Source organism: Squalius cephalus (assembly GCF_949319135.1).
Source record: "Squalius cephalus genome assembly, chromosome: 16".
Lineage (NCBI taxonomy): Eukaryota > Metazoa > Chordata > Actinopteri > Cypriniformes > Leuciscidae > Squalius > Squalius cephalus.
This window is the reverse complement of record NC_137137.1, coordinates 2728344-2747849: the sequence shown is the minus strand read 5'-3', so window position 1 is coordinate 2747849 and position 19506 is coordinate 2728344. Positions and strand designations below refer to the sequence as shown.

The 19506-nt window shown below is 36.1% G+C and overlaps 2 protein-coding genes across 4 annotated transcripts in view; both read right to left on the bottom strand.

The window, feature by feature from the left end:
- The window catches only part of crb2b (crumbs cell polarity complex component 2b), a 38577-nt gene extending 29610 nt beyond the window's left edge, over positions 1-8967 (bottom strand). Inside the window, exon 1 of the mRNA XM_079896371.1 lies at positions 8810-8967. Within this exon, the coding sequence (XP_079752497.1) occupies positions 8810-8876 (67 nt within the window). The 5' untranslated portion in view covers positions 8877-8967. The remainder of the gene's footprint in view (positions 1-8809) is intronic.
- LOC307173423 (uncharacterized protein) overlaps positions 1-19506 on the bottom strand; it is a 308702-nt gene that overhangs the window by 213641 nt on the left and 75555 nt on the right. The window lies entirely within an intron of this gene.

Genomic DNA, 19506 nt, shown 5'->3' with positions numbered 1-19506 from the left:
ACCGACCACCAGTCACCGAGACTAATCCGTCCTCACACACGTGATGCTAAATATACCTGTGTCAATCACAAAGCCTGCAAACCCTCAATATCTGCTCCATGCTGGTTACCGGTGACTACATTTGAGAAATCACTGCAAATGTCATACTTTTATGATTGTAGCTTACAATCTAGGATCTAGGATCTAGCTTAACCAGCAACAGGTTTCACCAGAAACACTGAACCAGTGAAGTTGTGCTTGTAAATAGAAAGGTAATGCAGGTCCATTAGCTAAACTAAACCAGTACTAATAAGCATAAACCATTTTTGTGTCCCACTATTTGTTTTTGTTATTTTGAGAATCAGTCAATTTTAGATTTATGGAATAGTCTAAATTAGTTAATGTTGGTTATTGCATTAGCTAGCAATACATTTGTTACAGTATTTATTAATCTTTGGTAACATTAGTCAATAAAAATACACTGTTAGTTCATGCCAACTCAGGTCCATTAATTAACATTAACATAAAACTTTTGATTTTAATAATGTATTAGTAAATGCTGAAATGAACATTAACTAAGATTAATAAATGCTTTAAAATAAGTATTTATCATTGTCAGTTAATATAGTTAACTAATAATAAATGGAAGTATTTGTATAGACTGTGAAAAGGTTTTGGATTTTATGCTTTATGGTGTATTTTGTGGTTGATTTATTATGGTTTCCTGATTGTAAATTTTGTAAAGCTCTTTATATCTGTATTTTAATGTCTGTTTTTTACCATTTACACTGAACAAAATTATAAACGCAACACTTTGGTTTTTACCTCCATTTTTCATGAGCTGAAACTCAAAGATCTAAGACTTTTTCTATGTACACAAAAGGCCTATTTCTCTCAAATATTGTTCGCAAATCTGTCTAAATCTGTGTTAGTGAGCACTTCTCCTTTGCCGAGATAATCCATCCACATCACAGGTGTGGCATATCAAGATGCTGATTAGACGGCATGATTATTGCACAGGTGTGCCTTAGGCTGTCCGCAATAAAAGACCACTCTACAATCTACACAATTTTGCTTCTCAAGGAAATGTATTTTGTTTAAGGATGTTTGGAAGTTGTTTTGCAGGAAAACAAGGCAAAAATACTGAATAAGAAGTGAAGGACACATTTAAACATGAGTCTTTAAACGTAAGACTTCACACTTTCAGTAAACAAGAGCAGAGAGAGAAACTGTGTCAAGAGGTCTAGTGACTGTGAATGACCTACAGTCTCCTCTAATCCAGGATCATCTGCTCTGAGAGGGGGGGGGGGGGGGGGGAGAGAGAGAGAGATGAGCTTTAGAAAGAGACTTGAACACTGATCGTCAATAAAAAGAATAGATATTGTTGTAGTTGAAATAAAAGTGTAGATCTGAAGTCTAGACGGGGCAGAGCTTACGATGGGCTTCAGAAGCTTCACTTTACAATAAAGTCAAGTGAAAAACATCTCAGAGCAGCAGAAGAGTCCTCAAACCCCCTCAAAGAGACGTGTGGTATGAACCCTCAGGACAGAAGACTGTCTCAGACCCCCGTCCCGAGCAAAACCACTATAGATCCTTTAATAAACACATACCATTCACTATTATTTGCTTCTCTACAAGCCAGTGTGTCTAATCAGCAAACTCAACCTTTTACATGCATAAACTGGAAAAAATGTGATTAATCGCATCGAACATAAAAGTTTGTAACTATATATAATATCTATCTACATATATATATATATATATATATATACAGTGCAATGCATAAGTGAATACACCCATGCTAAAGTTGACTAAAAAGAGGAATAAAAAATCATATTTTGGAAATTGAACGTAATGCCTTAATTAAAAAAATTAGGAAAAATCCAACCTTTAAGGACACCAATTTTCTTTGTGAATGAATAATGTATCGTAAATAAATAAATGTTCTTCCTTAAAATACATGGTGCATAAGTGAGTACACCCCTATGTTAAATTCCCATAGAGGCAGGCAGATTTTTATTTTTAAGTATTTTTTTTTATTTTTTTTTAGGATACTATGCATCCTGATAAAGTTCCCTTGGCCTTTGGAATTAAAATAGCCCCACATCATCACATAGCCTTCACCATACCTAGAGATTGGCATGGTTTTATTTCAGTTAGCCTAAAAGCTGGTTTGATTTGCATTGAGAGATGATCTTATGGAAAGTACCCCATGCCAATCTCTAGGTATGGTGAAGGCTATGTGATGATGTGGGGCTATTTTAATTCCAAAGGCCAAGGGAACTTTATCAGGATGCATAGTATCCTAAAAAAAATGTAAAAAAATACTTTAAAATAAAAATCTGCCTGCCTCTATGGGAATTTAACATAGGGGTGTACTCACTTATGCACCATGTATTTTAAGGAAGAACATTTATTTATTTACGATACATTATTCATTCACAAAGAAAATTGGTGTCCTTAAAGGTTGGATTTTTCCTAATTTTTTAAATTAAGGCATTACGTTCAATTTCCAAAATATGATTTTTTATTCCTCTTTTTAGTCAACTTTAGAATGGGTGTATTCACTTATGCATTGCACTGTGTATATATATATATATATATATATATATATATATATATATATATATACAGTATATATATATATATATAGATATATATAGATATATATACAGTGAGGAAAATAAGTTTTTGAACACCCTGCTATTTTGCAAGTTCTCCCACTTGGAAATATATATAATGTATATATAAATATATGAGCATACACACACACAAATATATAAACATTTACAAACTTTTATGTCAGATGCGATTAATTGCGATTAACCAATTTGACAGCAATAGCCTTTTGCTTTTTTATTTTTGTCTTGTCTTCCATTAAAAATACCACAAAAAAAAAATCTTAAATCAAGATAAATTTACATGACAAGCAAAATTACTGAAAAAAATCATCAAAATTAAGTGAGTTTGTACTTAAAACAAGAAAAAATTGGGAAAACAATGTTATTTTTCTAACCTTACAAACATATGTCCTTGTTTTAAGCATAAACTCACTTTAATTTGATAATTTATTTTAGTAAACGAGACTTAATATCTTCAGTCATTTTGCTTCTCAAGTAAATGTATCTTGATTTAAGAATAATTTAATATTTGTACTGGAAAACAAGACAGAAACACTGAGTAAGAAAAATCATTCTTTACGGTTACTGAGTTCTGTTCAGTCTGCGATCGTCTGCATTTAAACTCTACAGAAGAGCAATAAAAAGCCATTAGAAAAGTAAAGTGTAAGTGACCCTAAAACTACAACACACACAGATAACGGCACGCTAACAGCCCTGAGCTTAAGTTTCCCCAAATCCTGTTTTGATGAAACTCTAAAGCGGCCGTAATGAACACAGGTACAGTCTCTCGCTTAAAGGCATTTCATACACAGGCTGTTTCTGTCATGTTTTCTTTGTCATAGCCAGTCAAAAATATATTGCATATTTCAACCAACTGCTGTTATTACCAACTCCTGAACAAATGAGAATCAAATATGAGGCTCCATGTTCAACATTAAGAATCTTCAAAAGACATTGAAGTTATTTTTATGTAATACACACAGTTTTAAAGCAGCTTTACAGAAAATCATGATGTTAATGTTTATAATATCCTAATATCTTCACTGGAGCTGGGCGATAATATAGTTATAATATAATGCTATGATACAAGCAATTACGTAGTTGAGATTTGCTAAAGTACTTATCGCTTTACTTGAGTATACTGTATGTATTCGGATAAAGTTGTACGTACTTATATATCCAACTGCTAAACAATAATATTGTATAATTTTATAAAATAAAAATCGGCCAGTTGAGAATTTCTATGTAGTTTTGATTTGTTCGAGTTTACTGTATGTATGCATATAGAGTTGTGCGATAATACAGTTTACATTTGTGCAAAGATATACATATATATAGTATATGAGTACAGTTTGTTCGCAGGTGAAGCAGAATGAACTATCCGACTTTTAATATTATTTCAAATGTATTTTTGGCAAGTGTTTTAGAAGAAAATTAGGTCCCACTTTATATTAAGTGGCTCTATATTTGAAATTAATAATTCGATACAAGGGACTTAGTGTACATACATGTTTTTACATTGTACTTATATTTTGAAAATACCTACATGTAATTACAGCTGTAATTAATTTATGTAATTACATTTGTAATTACACTGTTGACCCTTCCCTTACACCTTAACCCACCCATACCACACACACCTGTCCCTAACCTTACCCGCATCACACCTCAACAGCAGCACAAGTGTTTTTCAATACAACCTGAACACAATACGTACATTGTACTTAAAGTCACTTGATATAAAGTGGGATGAAAATTACATGTTTGACATATGACATATTTGATCTGGTTTGTAAAGATAAAGGAATAATGTTTGAGGGAGTGCTGCTCCTGGACTTCATCAAACACTCATTCTGACTGGAGAAACATGACACAACACACATTAGTGTGTGTGACCCGACGCTCTCTGACATCTGTGTGTCCGACAGATGAAGATCTCCAGAGAGACGGAGGAATCCTGAGCCTGGTACAGACTCACACCAACAGCAGAGAGAGCAGGGAGGAGACACTCACACACACACACACACACACACACACACACACACACACACACACACACACACACACACACACACACACACTCCCTCACACTCTCTCTCACACTCTCACTCTCTCTCTCTCTCTCTCTCTCTCTCTCACACACACACACACACACACACACACTCTCTCTCACACTCTCACTCTCTCTCTCTCTCTCTCTCTCTCTCACACACACACACACACACACACACACACACACACACTCCCTCACACTCTCTCTCACACTCTCACTCTCTCTCTCTCTCTCTCTCTCTCTCTCTCTCTCTCTCTCTCTCACACACACACACACACACACACACACTCCCTCACACTCTCTCTCACACTCTCACTCTCTCTCTCATCTCTCTCTCTCTCTCTCTCTCTCTCTCACACACACACACACACACACACTCCCTCACACTCTCACTCTCTCTCTCTCTCTCTGTCTCTCTCACACACACACACACACACACACACACACACTCCCTCGCACTCTCTCTCACACACACAAACACACACTCCCTCACACTCTCTCTCTCTCTCTCACACACACACACACTCCCTCACACTCTCTCTCTCTCACACACATATATACACACATATACACACACACTCTCACACACTCCCTCACACTTTCTCTCACACACGCACACACACACTCACAGATGCACACACACACTCACAGACTCACACTCTCAATCTAACACACACTCCCTCACACTCTCACACATACACACACACACACACAACTGTTCAAAATGAGTCATTATTACTTGTTTTTTTTTTTATTCAATTAATGAATAAATTAATGAAATTAATATTTTTATTGAGGAAGGATGCATTAAATTGATCCATTATTTTTTTGGTAAAACCATATTAAAAATTTTTTTTAATTAAAATAAAATAAAATATATATTAGATATATTTTTAAACCAAAAAGAGCAAAAGAGAAAAAAACGGCAAAAAATAAAATAAAATAAAATAAAATAAATAAATAAATAAATAAATAAATAAATAAATAAATAAATAAATAAATAAATATATATATATATATATATATATATAAACTCCTCTAAACTATGTGTTTTGAGTCTCACTTCATCCATCTGAGATAAGTGTATCTGTGCCGTTCTGATGCAATTCCAGAAAACATCCCTCTATACTGGAAAACACAAACACTTTTCTGGAGATCATGGGTTTAATATAACTAAATCCTTGGAAAACAACAATAACTCCCTGGAGAAAGAAGTTTACATGTTGTTTTCAAACACAAACTTCAAAGTTCCTCCAGTCATGGTCACGGCTTCATCACAGCTTAAAAATACATTCAGTCAAAACAAATGTGAGCTGCTATTCCACTTAAACACAAAGAGTGAAGTGGCAGCGCTCTCCAGCGGGGTTTCCATGGCGATGGTCAACTATGTCGCACATCTTGCCCTGCGCTTTCAATCTGCCCAAAAGTACCCAGAATTCAGGCTTCCCGCAAGTGCAGAAATAGGTCACGGCTTCATTAGGGTGGAGCTCCCGAAATCACTTGCACTGAAACTCCCAGCAGAACAATGAGAGACACACTCATCCGAACGGCATGATTACGCACTACTGTTTCATTCATAAGCTAATGATGAACTGTGATAAACAGCTCATTAGTTGAAAGCATCAAGTTTACTATTGCTCAAGCAAACGGAGTGTGAATCATCCAGTCCTGAATGATTCCTCAAATCATATGTGTTGTTGAGGAGAGTGTGCTGCTATTTTAATAAGTGTTCAGATGCACTATTTTCACCTGCTGGACCAGAAAATAGGTGGAAGAATCCCACAGATGCACATTAAAGGAAGAACAGCCTAGACACCCTAGCAACCACCACCAACACCCTATAAACCACCAAGCAATGCCCTAGCAACCACCCACAACATCCTAGAAACAGCACAGCAATGCCCTAGCAACCACCCACAACACCCTAGAAACAGCCTAACGACACCCTAGCAACCACCACCAACACCCTTTAAACCACCAAGCAACGCCCTAGCAACCACCCACAACATCCTAGAAACAGCACAGCAATGCCCTAGCAACCACCCACAACACCCTAGAAACAGCCTAACAACACCCTAGCAACCACCACCAACACCCTATAAACCACCAAGCAACGCCCTAGCAACCACCCACAACATCCTAGAAACAGCACAGCAATGCCCTAGCAACCACCACCAACACCCTATAAAACCACCAAGCAATGCCCTAGCAACCACCCACAACATCATAGAAACAGCCAAGCAATGCCCTAGCAACCAAGCAACACCTTAGCAATCACCCATATCCTAGAAACAGCCGAGCAATGCCCTAGCAAACAAGCAACACCCTAGCAATCACCCTCAACACCCTAGAAACAGCCTAGCAACGCCCTAGCAACCGCCAACAACACCTAGACACAGCCTAGCAATGCCCAATAACACCCTATAAACCACCAAGCAACGCCCTAGCAACCACCAAGCAACACCCTAGCAATCACACAGAACACCCTAGAAACAGCCTAACGCCCTAGCAATCATCCACAACATCCTAGAAACAGCCTAACAACACCCTAGCAGACACCAACAACACCCTATAAACCACCAAGCAATGCCCTAGCAATCATCCGCAACAACCTTGAAACAGCCTAGCAATGCCCTAGCAACCACCCACAACAACCTAGAAACAGCCTAGCAATGCCCTAGCGATCAACAACACTATAAATCACTTAGCAACCCCCAAGCAACCAAACACCCAAGAAACAGCCTAGCAATGCCCTAACAACCTCCAACAATGCCCTATAAACCACCAAGCAATGCCCTATAGCAACCAACAACAGCATCTAAGAAACAGCCTAGCAACACCCTACCAACGAACCAAAACACTTAGCAATGCCCTATCAACAACCCAGAACACCCTAGTAACTGAAAAGTAAAACACCAGCGAAAAAGTTATTTGAAGCGCCAAGTTACTTTCAAAAGGTGAGCAAAGGATGACAGAATATTCATTTTTGAGTGAACGATCCCTTTCATCATTGGCGTTTAGTAATAATATAGATCGCATGAGTTTTTGAATCGAGATCACAATCTTTTAACGATTAGTCGCGCAGCTTTACATTGACTCCAATTAAAGCATGCATTCGAGTTTACACCCAAACTCATGTTGTCATGTTTCCCCCTCAGGAGCCCAGCAGCAGCTGAAGGAGTGTGTGTGTGTGTGTGTGTGTGTGTGTGTGTGTGTGTGTGTGTGTGTGTGTGTGTGTTTCTCTGATTCTCACTCATTCTGAAGGATCTGACGGCCAGCTGGCTGCACTCGTCCTCTACATGCGCTAATTCCCAATTACTGCACCTCTTCTCTTAGGACACCCCACCGCAGATGGTGCCACTACTCTCTCTCTCTCTCTCTCTCTCTCTCTCACACACACACACACACACACACACACACACACACACACTCAGTAAATGCATCTGCTTACAGGACAAAACAACCTGTCAACTGCAGATGCTCAGCCTCATAATGCAGAACTCTTCACTGAGACACTTGTTGCACTGAATCCTTTAATTACAGGCTTTAGAGAATCCAAACAAAACACAGGCTATATATAAAGTCTAATAATAATAATATAATAATGTGTGTCACAACAGTGTCCTGTAGTGTGACATGCTATTCAATATTTAGTGCTATATTTTTTTATTCTTCTATATAAAAATGTTATGGACATGTTATTCATGAACTGTTTTCTATAAGCTCTATTCTACTGTACAAAAGTTCGGGGGAAAGTTTATACAAATTTCTGTGAATATATTGTTAAAATGTAATTTATTCCTGTGATCAATTCGCCTACTCCAGTCTTCAGTGTCACATGATCCTTCAGAAATCATTCTAATATGATTTGATGCTCAAGAAACATTTATGATTATTATCAATGTTGTGCTGCTTCATATTTTGTGGAAACTATGATACATTTTTTTTTTTTTTTTTTAGATAGAAATTTCAAAAGAACAGCATTTATTTGAAATATAAATCTTCTGAAACATTATAAATGTCTTTAGGCCTACTGTCACTTTTGATTGAAAAAAAAAAAATCTAACTAAACCCTTCACACGAGTTTTTCATCACTCAAATGCGCTTTAGAAATAAGCCAAATATGAACTCATAATCATAAAGACGTGTCTCTTACCCAGCTTGAACATGAACGACAGCAGGACTGCTCTTTTATATCGTACATAAATCCGTCCAAACTCCATGTCCTGAAGTGATGCTCGACTTCCAGCCTCTAAACCTGCGGACACGTGTGGAAATATTCCCAGATCATCGTGTTTTCATCCTGAGGGAAGATCTGTGTGTTCTCCGAGTCTCGATCAGTTCAACTCCTTCACTCTCTCACTCTCTCTCTCTCTCTCTCTCTCTCTCTCTCTCTCTCTCTCTCTCTCTCTCTCTCTCTGCGGGATGATGGAAAACACGGCGTGGAAGTTTATCCTTATCCCGCTCCTATCAAACTCTCTTCAGCTGGATGGAGGAGCACAATCTGTCAAATCTTCATCTCTGTCGCTACTCACACTCACTCTCTCTCTCTCTCTCTCTGTGTGTGTGTGTGTGTGTGTGTGTGTGTGTGTGCGTCTCTCTCTCTCTCTCTCTCTCTCTCACTCACTATGATTGTCACTAAAGAACTCCTCCATCCCTCCCTCTCTCGCTCTCTGTGTGTGTGTGTGTGTGTGTGTGTGTGTGTGTGTGTGTGTGTGTGTCTCCCTCTCTCTCTCTCTCCCTCTCTCTCTCTCTATCTCTCTCTAGGAGCAGATGGCCATTACCTCTGACCACTTTTACATGACCTTCATAACAAATGAGTGTTAGTTTAAGCTAATTCCGCTGTTAAACCTGACAGAAATAGGAAGAAAGAACATAGTAAAGAGCCTAAAGAGAGAGAGAGAGAGAGAGAGAGAGAGAGAGAGAGAGAGAGAGAGAGAGAGAGAGGGTGCAATTGTTCACAATTCCTTTTAAATCATTATTTCGTCTCTCAATATGAAATGCATGAAAGACGCATGAATAATAACAAAACTACATGCATAATAATAACAATAATAAACAGAAAAAGTTGCTTTTAGATTAAGTAAACTTTTGAACCAAAATCTCAAATATTAAGAGCACGTGTTGCTATCATTAAGATGCAATTAATATTTTGAATTAGTTTTTATTTTAATATTTTTATTTTAGTTAATTTACTCAGTAATTTTGTTGTAAGTTTTTTGTTGTTACTTTGTTTTATTTTTAATTTATTTCAGTTTTAGTTATTTCAATCAATTTAAACAAAATAATTAGTATATATATATATATATATATATATATATATATATATATATATATATATATATATATACAGTGTATATTATTTTAAGTAAAAAAAAAAAGTATGACTTTAGTTTTTGAACATGTAAAATAATGTATTTTTTATATCTTTATCTCCTGGATAAACCACTTATCTCCACTCAGTTAACATGCTAGTAATATAGTCATGTGACAAAAAAAAAAAAGATATTATTTTAAACTTTTATTATTATTTTCACATACATTTAATATATAGATTAACAGCATAAACAAAAATATATATGATGGAATATGTTGTGCAGATGATTGTGAACGCGGCTGCTATCAGCTGTCTTTACTCTGATCGGCTCTGACATTAATACAGATCTGATCTCATAAACACTCACGCTGGTTCATGAACGACTTCTGCTGATGGTGAACACACAGGTATCTTCATTCAACAACTCCAGTCTGCATTCCTGACGGGACACACATTAATCCCAGCGGGGTTTTCCTCTTCAGGATCCGTCTACATGGCCTGGAAAAGTTCCAGACATTTTATTCAAATGAGGGAGATTAAGAGCTTTACAACACATTCTTGTGTAAGGTGTTTCACTTCAAATCAACCGGCTTGAAAAGTTGTAAAACTTTTTTTAGAGTCCTATAAGACTGTTAAGACTGAGGTCGCATTGCAAAACATCAAACCTGTCTCTGACATATGGAAGTGGAACACATCAGAATCGAAAAGATCAAATTCCATGTGGTTTGTGCGTGTTATGAAAAAAATAATAATGAAAAAACAGATCCGAGCAAAAAAACTGATTCATGAAAACGGTGACTTTCTTCCCAGTCCACTTTCATTGAAGCTGCAATAATGCTGCATTATATAACATTGGGGAACATTAAATGATTAAACATCATTTAATAGAATATATATATAAGAATAATAAAGCCGCTTTAAGGAAGCAATCCTGTGTGACTGGCAGGATGACGTGCGTTGGAAGAATCCCTGTCTCACTCCGCTCTACATCTGACTAATATCAGTATTATTACAGCATGAACTTTAATTAAAGGATAAAACAGCAGTCAGCAGATAATGAAGATGAGTGAAAACACACACACACACACACTTGACCGGATCACCGTTAGGAGTGACCACAGAAAGACTGATATTGAGCCGTCAGGATTTTATCATCCTCTTCTTCACATTTGACAGAATAAGACATATTTCAGCTCATCAGCAACAATCACTCTGTCAGCAGACTATTTCTAATCTATTAAACTTGTAAAGCCTGACATATGAAATAATGTCTTTTTTTTTTTTTTAATGGAACAGTTTGAACCTTTAGACAATATTTTTCTTAAAGGGGTGGTTGAATATGATTTGACTTCTCTAACTTTAGTTAGTGTGTAATGTTGCTGTTTGAGCATAAACAACATCTGTAAAGTTACAACGCTCAAAGTTCAGAGCAAAGGGAGATATTTGCTTTTAAAGAAATCACTTTTTAAGGTCTACAACAAACGGCTGGTAGAGACTACACCACATTCCTCCCGGGTTAATGACATCACCAACCCTAGAATTTACATAAATCGCGCCCCCTGAACACGATTTATAGATTATCAAGACAGAATATGCTAATCAATGACTAGAAGATAACTAGACATAAGCTACATAAATTCATCAACTAACATTCAGAAATGTCCTGTTGCTTCTACATGTTGTCACTTCTTCTTGAGTCTCTCCATCATTGTCTGACTCCGGTTTGAACATAAAAGGCTAAACGTTTTTGAAATGTTCAGTGCATGTCTGTGTGAGTGCAAGCTGTTGTAGCTCCGCCCCCTGTGCCGGGAGCAGCAGCTCATTTACATTTAAAGGAACAGACACAAAACGGTGTGTTTTTGCTCACCCTCAAAAATTGACAATTTTAACCGCTATATAAAAATATCTGTGGGGTATTTTGAGCTAAAACTTCACACACACTCTGGGGACATCAGAGACTTATTTTACATCTTGTGAAAAGGGCATTATACCAGCCGTTTAAGTTTTCATATGTTTTTTGTTCAGCATTATATTTAACAGCAGGCTTTTATAGCATGTTATAGTGGAAAAACAGCTACAATTTTCTTCAGAGGCTCAAACTGAACAAAAATATGAAATTTGGTCCAGATGCTGATTGTCACGAACTGCTCTGAGACACAGCAGGTTGAGGATCCAAATGAAGATCCAAATGCAGTTTTATTTGAAAGGCAAGAGGTCATAAACACAAAGCAAGCAGTCCAAACAAACAAACAAACAAACAAACAAACAGGCAAGGGACACAAGCCAAAAGGGGAATCCAAGAAACGGGCAAAGATTAGTGATGAGTCTTTCATGAACGATCCGTTCATTGCGTCTGTCACGTGACAAATGAACGAAAGACTCAGATGGTAAAGTACATTTACATTTATGCATTTGGCAGACACTTTTATCCAAAGCGACTTACACTGCATTTCAAGGTACACATTTACATTCTTATCAGGTCTTGCTTTCCTTGAGAATCGAACCCATTACCTTGGCGTTGCAAGCGCCAACGCTCTACTGTTTAAGCTACAGGAAAGCAATTTTAAAAAAGTAATTAATTATGTTCCCTGTAAATTATTTTTGACAACATAAAAATTATTTCTTAAATCAGAATATGATCAAGATCGTGGATGTGTTCAGGGAATTTGGCAGTTAAATGTATAACATTTAAAGCCACTTAATGAACGAAACGACTCGAAAAAAGATTTGTTCATTTTGATGAACGAGACCGAACAAGAGAGTCAGTAAAATGATCTGAACTTCCCATCACTAGCAAAGATCAAAATCCAAGAACACGGGAAAAACAGAGAGAAAGCTCGGAATTGCAGTAGAGACACTAAACAAGACTTTGCAGGGAATGAGTGTGAAAACCAGGCTTATATGGGGTGAGCTGAACAAGGTAATGACAGACAGGTGAATGTGATCATGGCTGATTAGTCTGGGCAAAGGATTATGGGAAATGTAGTTGGTGGCTGTGTGGTGATTGTCCGGGTTGGAGTGCCTCTGATGCTTATCACTCTCACTAGCGATCGTTACACTGATATTTATACGGCAAAACATAAGATGAAATTCTGATGCTTGTAATGTAAATCACTGAGATCTTTATCTCAGTATAACAGACTTCTTACATAAAATGCATATAAATATCAGTCGTTACTCTATATCTGCTAATAATATGTCTTAGTAAGATGATATTTAAATGCTTAGTTTTATGATCAAATCTATGTACAGTAGTTTTAAAACATATAATGCAATGCAATACAACGATGATTAATAGATGAACAAATAAACCTTCCTCAAAAGCCTGATGATCATATTTCATCTGCATGATTTTTCTAAAAATGTATGTCTGGATAATCAAGTAAACCTGAGCTGCTTCAGTCCAGTGAGTGTTCATCTTGAAATATTACTAAAGTTATTCTTACGTTTATAAATCAGTGCAGATTTCTCAGCAGAAAGACACGTGAAGCTCGAGCTGAGGGAGGACGTTTGTACAGTTACTGTAAGACTTTTACTTGATAAAAGAGTTTAAACGATCAATCAGAGACAGAAGGACTGAGGAGTTTATCAGATCATGTTCATCATTTAAAGGCCTGATACAGAAGTTTTATATGGTTAAACATGATTTTATAAAGGTTTGAGACATGAATAAAATCATCGTAGAAAGATATGCACTTAATACACTGAAAGAAAAATTTCCTGTGAAACAATTCTCACTCAGAAATTGCTAGTAAATTTCACAAATAATTAAATGGAAAGTAAAAATGTGAAAATATTAAAGTATAGCAGAGACTCAATCAGTATCAGTGGTTAACAAAGAAGACTATAAACTTTTTGAATATAATTATATATTTTGGATAAAAAAATGCTTAATATACAGTGCTATGCATAAGTTTAGACACCCATACTAAAGTTGACTAAAAAGAGGAATAAAAAATCATCTTTTGGAAATTGAACTTAATGCCTTAATTTAAAAAATTAGGAAAAATCCAACCTTTAAGGACACCAATTTTCTTTGTGAATGAATAATGTATCGTAAATAAATAAATGTTCTTCCTTAAAATACAGGGTGCATAAGTGTGTACACCCCTATGTTAAATTCCCATAGAGGCAGGCAGATTTTTATTTTTAAAGGCCAGTTACTTGATGGATCCAGGATACTATGCATCCTGATAAAGTTCCCTTGGCCTTTGGAATTAAAATAGCCCCACATCGTCACATAGCCTTCACCATACCTAGAGATTGGCATGGGGTACTTTCCATAAGATCATCTCTCAATGCAAATCAAACCAGCTATTAGGCTAACTGAAATAAAACCATGCCAATCTCTAGGTATGGTGAAGGCTATGTGATGATGTGGGGCTATTTTAATTCCAGAGGCCAAGGGAACTTTATCAGGATGCATAGTATCCTGGATCCATGAAGTAACTGGCCTTTAAAAATAAAAATCTGCCTGCCTCTATGGGAATTTAACATAGGGGTGTCCAAACTTATGCACCCTGTATTTTAAGGAAGAACATTTATTTATTTACGATACATTATTCATTCACAAAGAAAATTGGTGTCCTTAAAGGTTGGATTTTTCCTCATTTTTTAAATTAAGGCATTAAGTTCAGTTTCCAAAAGATGATTTTTTATTCCTCTTTTTAGTCAACTTTAGTATGGGTGTCTAAACTTATGCATAGCACTGTATATATATATAAATAAATATGTCATTATATTTCTATTTATAAGTGACTATTTCAGGCCATTTTCAATAGAATTCCTCTGTAAGACTTTATAATAAAGTTCAGTTAGTTATGTAAAGACTGAACTATTTTTTCATTTTGCAAAACATACTCCCAATAATCTGTGGTCAGAACAACGCAACAATGAAACATGTTTCCTCGGCGTGTAAACTCTCTCTTATCCGCTCTCCTGCTCACAGATTGATGTTTCTTAACCTCCGAATGTAACGACACAATCTCATCCCACATGAACGTCACTCTGAAGGAATTCCAGCAGGGATCTTTCACCTCATTAATCATCTCTGGAGCTTTGCACTCCAACTTCTTATATTATACAACATAAGCATATGTGGATCACAAAGCAGAATCACAAACTCAACGTTTGCATCTACTGAATCACCGTTGTAAGAGGTAAAACAGCCAATGCACATGTACTTTCAGCAGTGAAAGACTAGGAATGCAGTAAAACCTGTTAATTGGGTCACTATATTAAGTGAAAAACAAACTAATAAGACATTTCAATAAAATACTGTTAAATGTACAGAAAAAGAACAAGCCGTCTTATAATTCATTTATAATTTTAGATGTTTTTTTCATGTCAGTAGGGTTTTATGTAACATCTCGAATGTTTCGTGCATTATTTTGGTGTCATGCGCTGCAAATGCATTTTCTTATTTAGTATTTTTGTCTTGTATTTCAGTACAAATATCTAAATATCCTTAAATCAAAATACATTTACTGGAGAAGCATGTTGTATTTTCTGTGGAAAAAAATCTAAATGAAGTGAGTTTGTGCTTAAAACATGAACAAATATCTGCCAATGGGGTCAGAAAAATACACAGTTACCCTTTTTTGATAAGTTTATTTTTGATCCCATTGGCAAAAAATATTCTTGTTTTAAGCAAAAACTCACTTCATTTTGACACATTTCTCAGTAAACCAGACTTAATATCTTCAGTCATTTAGCTTCTCCAGTAAATGCATCTTGATTTAACAATGTTTAGATATTAAAACAAGAGAAAAACTCTGAGAAAGATCATCATTTAGCAGTGTTTGTTCCCATGATGGTGTTTTGTGTTTGATAGATAGATAGATAAGAGTCTTTATTGTCCCATAGGGATAATCATTTCCACACATCCTTTTTTCCTTCTTCCATAGCACAGAAATATCACATATGAGGAACACGTAGAACATGTAACACATATCCAAACACACAGCTCATTAAGACACCGTCAGATGTGAAAATCTACAAGGCAGCTGAGGTGGGGGGTGGGAGTATTACAGTTTGTTTAGTGCTGTGATGGCGGTGGGGACAAAACTTTTTTTGAAATAGGCTTTAGTCCAGGTTAGTGCTCTGTATCTGCGACCGGATGGGAGTAGTGTGAAGAATCTATTCCGGGGATGGTCTGTGTCAGCTGCTATTGCGCGTGCTAGGCGTGTGATGGCTGTGTCATTCATGTCTGATAGGCTGGGTGTGGGGAGATTGATAATCTTGGAGGCGATATGTGTGATTTTAGTGAGTTTGTTTTTGCAGGTGGCGGTTAGCATTGTGTAGAAACATGAGCAGTACAGCAGGGTGGGTTGAATGATGCTTTTGTAAAAAGTGTTTATGACACTGCACCTTCTACATATTAATATCAATCTCAGTTTGTGACAACAGCTACTTAGATTCATCATGTGACTTGCTCTTTACCACGCGTGTTATTATGGTGGTTGTCAGCACATTCTAAAGGTGAAAAACAGATTTTGGGAGTACGGTATCAGTTAATATATATATAGTTTCACTGTAAATGTAAGTTAAATTCGTTAAACCTAAATGTTGCGACCGTATTTTTACAGTAAAGTTCAGGGGAAATTAATGAATCTGCTTATAGGCTTTGGTTGTTGTGAAGAAGTCCACAAAAAGAGGTTTTACTGGCATAATCTGATTAACTCATAAAGCAACAAAAAGGAGCCGAATCATCCGTTCATAATGAACAGCAGTTTCATAGAGATCGTGTGTGATTTTCAAGGTAAAATGAGGAGCTGAACTGACTCATGATGTGTCACGGTGAGAGTTTAGAGATCATATGCTGTAGTAGTGGTTTAATCATCTCTGAGTCAGGTGGTGTTTGATACGGACACAGAAACCTGGAGATCAGAGGAAATCAGCTTCTGGAAGAGCTTATGTTCTTACACACTCGGATCCTTTAAAGGGACAGTTCACCCAAAAGTTAATCATTTACTCCCTCAAGTTGTTTCAAACCTGTATGAGTTTGTTCCTTCAGCTGAACACAAAAGAAGATATTTTGAAGAATGTTTATAACCTAACAGTTGGCGGACCCCATAGACTTCTATAGAATAGTCAATGGGGACTATCACATGTTTAATTACCCATATTCTTCAAAATAGTTCAGTAGAAGAACGAAACAACTTGAGGGAGTAAATGATGACAGAATGAGAAACTATCTCTTTAAATATTCCTGTCAGCTGCTTCCTTTAGGAGTGCCATCATTAGTTTTAATTCATACATTTTATGAATTAAATAGTTTATCAGTAGAAAAAATTGAAATAATCTGTTAAACAAAAATAATTAAAAATGTAATAAAAAAAATAATGTAAAAAAATAAATAATTGCATCACAACTAAACTGAAATTTTATTTTACAATGTTTACATGGTACAATTTCTGGCAAGCTACGCTTTTTTATTATTTCAATTCAATTTAATTATTGTGATTTGATTTAATATTGACTCATTTGGATAAATATTAGGTACACAGATAGGCGTTTATTTTTCTCAAGAAAAAAACAACTCACCTAATGCTGTAAACATACAGAGAGCCCTATCAGCTGGCAGTATTATTTAAGGTTAAAAATAACTCAAATTAATAAATATAATGCGTTTTTTATTATAATAACAACTTTATTTAATGACATAAGTAAAAATATAATAAATATGTAATATAGTACACATATTTAGCAAAATACTCTCTATAGCTCTTTTTTCTAGCCAACTAATGTGCTATAGCCCATATTATGGTCATCAAATGGCTTTCCTGAGGTAAATGTAATGTGACATAATTGTTCTCCAGCTGTTTTATTGACCCCTTTGTTTGATTGATTGGTCGATATTATGTATGAGGAATATACATTTCGGTAAGTTGTACTGTATCTTTCAACAGTGTTCATTCGTGTTTATTTACTATTAGCTAGTAGTTAGTAGAGATGATCGGGTCACGTGCCACTAGGGATCTGTCACGTCACATTTACAAGCGCCAAAACGGTATTTATTTGTTTGAATTTCGTAATAAAATTGACAGAATCTGAGAGCTGAGATTTTTTTCTATCATAAGTAACCTGCTCTGTCTAGTCTGTCGGTCTCCGCGTCCTCTTTGCTTCGCGATTTTTCTGTGCGTGAGAAAATGGATGTGTGGCGTGAGAGCGTGTGGAAAGTGTCAATAGCGTGAGTCTCACGGTGAATGCGCGAGGGTTGGCAGCTCTGTGTAGAGTTAGCAAAAGTTGGATGTCATAACAAATGTCAGTAGAACGGGACGATTTTAGAATGATTGGTTCATTTATTAATGTGTAAGATCTTGCCTTCATGCTGTGGAAACATGAACACAACGAGTGCAGAGCTGAAAAGGGGCGGAGCTACAGAAACTCTATAGAACATTTCTGGCATAAAAGGTTCTTTAAAAATTAATCAAGAACCCTAAGGTTCTATATAGAACCCCGTTGAACCTTTTTTCTAAGAGTGATATCACAAAAACTGACAATTTCCATGTAAAATTTCAAAAACGTTTCATAGGATGAATTTCGAGTGCTTAAGCTTTCAAATAATCCCTAATTTATGAAGATTACTCAAATAAAAAGGGCATTAAAAAGACTCAGATTCTCACAGAGCTCTGAGGGTGCAAAGGGATTTAAATGACAATTAATCTTCAGTAATATTATCAATTAGACACTATATTAGAGGAGAACTGCAGTTGAGCTGCTGGATAAAGACTAACTTTGCAAATTAATTGAAACAAATATTGAACTAAAGTGATCTGAAAAATGACACTTATCTTCTGTAGATCTATCTTACAGCTGAATTTGATTTATAATTGATTAATTTTACAAAACAGTTATCTTCCTGTTTATTACCATGAAGCTGCTTTGAAACTGTTAAAAGCACTAGCCTGGAGTTAGACTAAAATAATCGCTTGACGTTGTTGTACGTACTTTTATTCAGTGAAGAATATGTTTTAACATAATCCACTTTAAAACTTAATTATTTGACTTAACTTTAAGAAAAAAAGACAGAATAACAAATTGCACTGGAACAATGACCCGGATAGCCTGTGATTTACTGCCCCTCGTGTTGTTCTGAACGCATTCGACTGACTTTCCACTGTGGAAAACAAATCTTTAGCCAAACCGTCATGCTGAATTTTATCCACAGAAGGAAAGCAGACAGTGACCTCATATCATGCACTCCAACTCTTATCAAACCATGTGTATTATTGTTTACCTGTTGCATTAATCCGTCAGCTGTTAGCGCCCTCTGTTGGTAACTGTCAGTCACAGCACTAACTGCACTAAAGCACTTGTGGATGTTTGGTTGTAAAGCAAACAATTAATGTAAATGACCACTCTATCTGACTTTATACTCTAGTGTAGATCTTACATTCATCCATCATTACATTCATGATACATGCTGTCTGATAATGACAAGATATATCAAGGTCAGTTCACTAACAAACACTTGAAGGGTGAAATAAAGGGCTTTTTCCTAATTTATATGTGTGTGTGAGTGTGTATTAGAT